Source organism: Penaeus monodon, chromosome 19, assembly GCF_015228065.2.
Source record: "Penaeus monodon isolate SGIC_2016 chromosome 19, NSTDA_Pmon_1, whole genome shotgun sequence".
Classification (NCBI taxonomy): Eukaryota; Metazoa; Arthropoda; class Malacostraca; order Decapoda; family Penaeidae; genus Penaeus; species Penaeus monodon.
The window spans coordinates 39,790,074-39,790,468 of record NC_051404.1 but is presented as its reverse complement, the minus strand read 5'-3'; the positions used below and the strand labels follow the sequence as shown (position 1 = coordinate 39,790,468).

The window sequence follows — 395 nt, the reverse complement described above, 5'->3', positions numbered from 1 at the left end:
CATTACTGTTTGGTACAGGGTGGGTGTGGTGGTTTGTGAGTGTTTACATGGCAACATGCCAGGATTAGTAGAGGAGGTAGAGGTAATATTGGTCTGCTGTTAACTCACTGCTCTCTCCATCGACTTTATGTCCTGCTCATGTTCAGCATGAGTAGCATTTTAGCAGGGAAAAGATTCTTACTCTTAAAGCTGGCTGTGCCTTTAATTACCCATATGAAAATAATTTCACATATTTAATGAAAGGAGTATATATGGATACATGATATAAATGGATAATGATTGTTAGGTATGTTAAAAAAAATCAAACCTTTATTTTTATTCACAATGAATCAATTTTTTTTTCAGGAACAGTCATTGCAAATGAGTCTGCAAGAAGAAGCAAGACAGCAGCAGGT

General features: G+C 36.2%; 1 protein-coding gene across 1 annotated transcript in view; it reads left to right on the top strand.

Moving 5' to 3' along the window:
• The window catches only part of LOC119585229 (transcriptional coactivator YAP1-like), a gene marked incomplete at its 5' end in the record, with an annotated part of 37,721 nt that overhangs the window by 29,540 nt on the left and 7,786 nt on the right, over positions 1 to 395 (top strand). The window contains 1 exon segment of the mRNA XM_037933888.1: positions 346 to 395. Within this exon segment, the coding sequence (XP_037789816.1) occupies positions 346 to 395 (50 nt within the window).